Source organism: Otolemur garnettii, unplaced genomic scaffold (genome assembly GCF_000181295.1).
Source record: "Otolemur garnettii isolate 467f Iridium unplaced genomic scaffold, OtoGar3 scaffold00100, whole genome shotgun sequence".
NCBI lineage: Eukaryota > Metazoa > Chordata > Mammalia > Primates > Galagidae > Otolemur > Otolemur garnettii.
In genome coordinates, this window is record NW_003852495.1 from 7,665,207 (window position 1) to 7,668,750 (window position 3,544).

The window sequence follows — 3,544 nt, forward strand, 5'->3', positions numbered from 1 at the left end:
TAGGTGTACGTGGCTGGCGCCTTAGCCGGTTGAGCTATAGGCGCCGAGCCAACACCCAGCTATTTTTAGAGATGAGGTCTCACTCTGACTCAGGCTGGTCTTGAACTCGTGAGCTCAGGTAATCCACTTGACTTGGCCTCCCAGAGTGCTAAGATTACAGTCATGAGCTACCTAGCCAATCCTGTTTCTTGATTTTAAAGCTGAAAGTGTTACATCCCAGGAATCCCCTGTCTCTGGCAAATCAGGACTGTTGGTCACTCTTCCCTGAGACAGGAAGCTGTGCTCAGTGCCCCTTCCCCACTGTCCACTTGAACCCACTGCATTCAGCCCATTGACCCTTTCCTGACCAACCCTCCCATCCCCCATCCTCAGCACCCAGGCACTCTCCACAAACCTGGATCAGTAGTGACCTCAATGTTGCTGGATCCCATGGGCAGTTCTCAGGCCTCATTCGTTAGCTACCTCTGATACAGGTGGTCATGCCCTGCTCCCTCAAACCCCTTAACATGTGGCTTCCAGAATGGCTGTTCTAGCTTCCCTCCCGCCTCAGCATCCTTGTGGGTTCCCCATTTGTCTCACTCCTGTTGAAGGGAACCATTGCTGAAAAGGTGACATTTGAGCAGAAACCTGAAGGAGGTGAGGGTGCTAGCTGTGGGGGAGGAGTTTCCGACAGTGCAAAGGCTCCCAAGTGGGTGGGTACCTAGCAGGTTGGAGGAGAAGCAAGGAGGTCCCTGTGGCTGGAGCAAGGTGAGTGGGCAGAGGCAACGGGGTCAAATCCTGTGGGGGCCTCATGAGCCATGGTAGGAATGTTGGCTTTCTCTGAGTGAGGTAAGGAAAGGTTAGTGGCTGAGTGCAGTTAGCTAATCTGTTCCTGTCTCCTCTCTGGGGGTTACAGTTTCTGCCTGTCACATTTGAACTTTAGATTTGGTGCAGGTCACTTAGCTGCCTTGGTCTCATTTCTAAAATGGGTGTAGAAGTACTTACTTTGATCATAGGGTTCACACAGAAAAGTGGCTAGTGTATTGGTGGATGCTGAAATGTTAGTTGCTATTCCTGTAGACATCACTGATAATAACATTGTGGGGCCAGGTGTGGTGGCTTATGCCTGTAATCCTAGTACTCTAGGAGGCCGAGGCAGGTGAATAGCCAGAGCTTACAAGTTCAAGACCAGCCTGAGCCAGAGTGAGACCCCATCTTAAAAATAGCTGGACGTTGTGGCAGGCACCTATAGTCCCAGCTACTCGGGAGACTGAGACAAGAGAATCATTTGAGCCCAAGCGTTTGAGGTTGCTGTGAACTGTGATGCCAAGAAACTCTATGAAGGGTGACAGAGTGAGACTCTGTCTCTAAATAAATAACATTATGAACATCAACATTCCTGTCACAGCAAGCCCTGGATGAAAACATGGACCTCTTAGAAGGCATAACTGGCTTTGAAGACTCTGTTCGAAAATGTAAGTCCCTCTCTGTACCTGGACTCCCAGGGGAAGGAGTAAAGTGGCAGGAGGGTCCTGAGGGAAAGCCCCTCACCATCTTTTGTGTCTCTGACCTCCACAGTTATCTGCCATGTCGTGGGTATCACCTACCAGCACATCGACCGCTGGCTACTGGCTGAAATGCTTGGGGATCTGTCAGGTAAGGGCCTCTGGATCCTAGTGCAGATCTGGGTGGTTCAAGAGTGATCTAGAGCAGTGGACCTTAGCCAGCTTCACAGATGGACCCATCTTGGTCTCACCAGGCTGTTATTATTGAAGGCCCAGCCCAGGGAATAAATAAGACCTTGGTATAACATGTTCCCTTGCCAGGCATAGTGGCTCACACCTGTAACCTTAGCACTCTGGGAGGCTGAGGCAGGTAGATTGCTTGAGGTCAGGAGTTCTAGACCAGCCTGAGCAAAAGCGAGACCTCATCTCTACTAAAAACAGAAAAAACAGCTGGGAGGTCAGGCTCGGTGGCTCACACCTATAATACTAGCATTCTGGGAGGCCGAGGTGGGTGGATTGCCAGAGCTCACAGGTTTGAGACAAGCCTGAGCAAGAGTGAGACTCCACCTCTAAAAAAAGCTGGGCATTTTTTCACATACCTGTAGTCCCAGCTACTCAGGAGGCTGAGGCCAGAGAATCACTTGAGCCCAAGAGTTTGAGGTTGCTGTGAGCTATGACACCATGGCACTCTACCAAGAGCCACAAAGTGAAAGTCTGTCTCAAAAAAAATAAATAAAAAGGGCAGCACCTGTGGCTCAGTGGGTAGGGTGCCAGCCCCATATACCAAGGGTGATGGGTTCAAACCCGGACCCAGCCAGCTAAAACAGCAGTGGCAACTGCAACAAAAAAAAAAAATAGCCAGGTGTGTGGCAGGTGCCCCTAATCACAGCTATTTGAGAGGCTGAGGCAAGAGAATCGCTTAAGCCCAAGAGTTAGAGATTGCTGTGAGCTGTGACGCCATGGCACTCTACCGAGGGTGACAAAGTGAGATTCTGTCTCAAAGGAAAAAAGAACCAAGCTTTGCCCTGGAGGAGAACAGAGAAGAATACATACATGAAGTAAGTTAAGGTGAAAGCCCTATAAAACTAAGGATAAAGCTGAAAGCCTCCTTCTGGTGACCAATCAGAGAGTGACCTGGGGTGAGGATCTGCTGCTGTTTCCAGGCCAGAGATGCCAATGGGGCAGTCACACAAGAGGGCTGGCCTAGCTTGGCAAGCCCTGATTCCCTTGCCTGCCAGTCTCCTGGCATGTGGGATTGGGTTGACTGAAGCCTGTTGCTGCCTGTGTCCTCTGCAGACAACCAGCTGAAGGTGTGGATGAGCAAATACGGCTGGAGCGCTGACGAATCAGGGCAGATCTTTATTTGTAGCCAGGAAGAGAGTATTAAGCCCAAGAATATTGTGGAGAAGATCGACTTTGATAGTGAGTGGTGGCCTGAGGCCTTAGGCTCTTGGGCTAAGGGGGTACCTTTCAGTGGGGACCAGACCTGGGGCCCAGAGGACTCAGGTATATCATTTTTTGTTCAGGGCTAGGAAATTTATATGTCAGACTCCACTGAGGGACTGCCTGGCCAGGGAGGAGTGGTGGGGGTGCAGAATTCCTGGAACTGCCAGGCCCTATGACCTGCCCCATAGCATTCAACAGGACTTCCTGGGGCCTACGGGTCCTTACAGGGTTTTTGACATTTTTGGTCCTAGGAATTCATTGCATTGGCCCTCCTTCATCCTTGGGACCCACGGGCCTAATGCACAGAGTCAGGGGCCAGGTTAATTGGGTGGGAGTCTTAATTCTTCACTTGGGGTGATTTCACCTTTTTGTGCCTCAGTTTTCTCATTTAAAAGATGGGGATGACAGCAATGATACCCGATAATTATGATAAACACTGTAGGTTCTGGCTTGGCACCTATAGTTTAGCCACTAGGGCACTGGCCACATACACTAGAGCTGGCAGGTTCAAACCCATCCCTGGCCTGCCAAACAATACCAACTACAAGAACAACAACAAAAAAATAGCCAGGCGTTGTGGCAGGTGCCTGTAGTCCCAGCTACTTGGGAGGCTG

General features: G+C 50.4%; 1 protein-coding gene across 1 annotated transcript in view; it reads left to right on the plus strand.

The window, feature by feature from the left end:
• The window catches only part of EIF3K (eukaryotic translation initiation factor 3 subunit K), an 18,304-nt gene that overhangs the window by 11,995 nt on the left and 2,765 nt on the right, over nucleotides 1-3,544 (plus strand). The window contains exons 5-7 of the mRNA XM_003796157.3: nucleotides 1,388-1,454; nucleotides 1,558-1,635; nucleotides 2,781-2,906. Coding sequence (XP_003796205.1) covers nucleotides 1,388-1,454; nucleotides 1,558-1,635; nucleotides 2,781-2,906 — 271 coding nt within the window. The remainder of the gene's footprint in view (nucleotides 1-1,387; nucleotides 1,455-1,557; nucleotides 1,636-2,780; nucleotides 2,907-3,544) is intronic.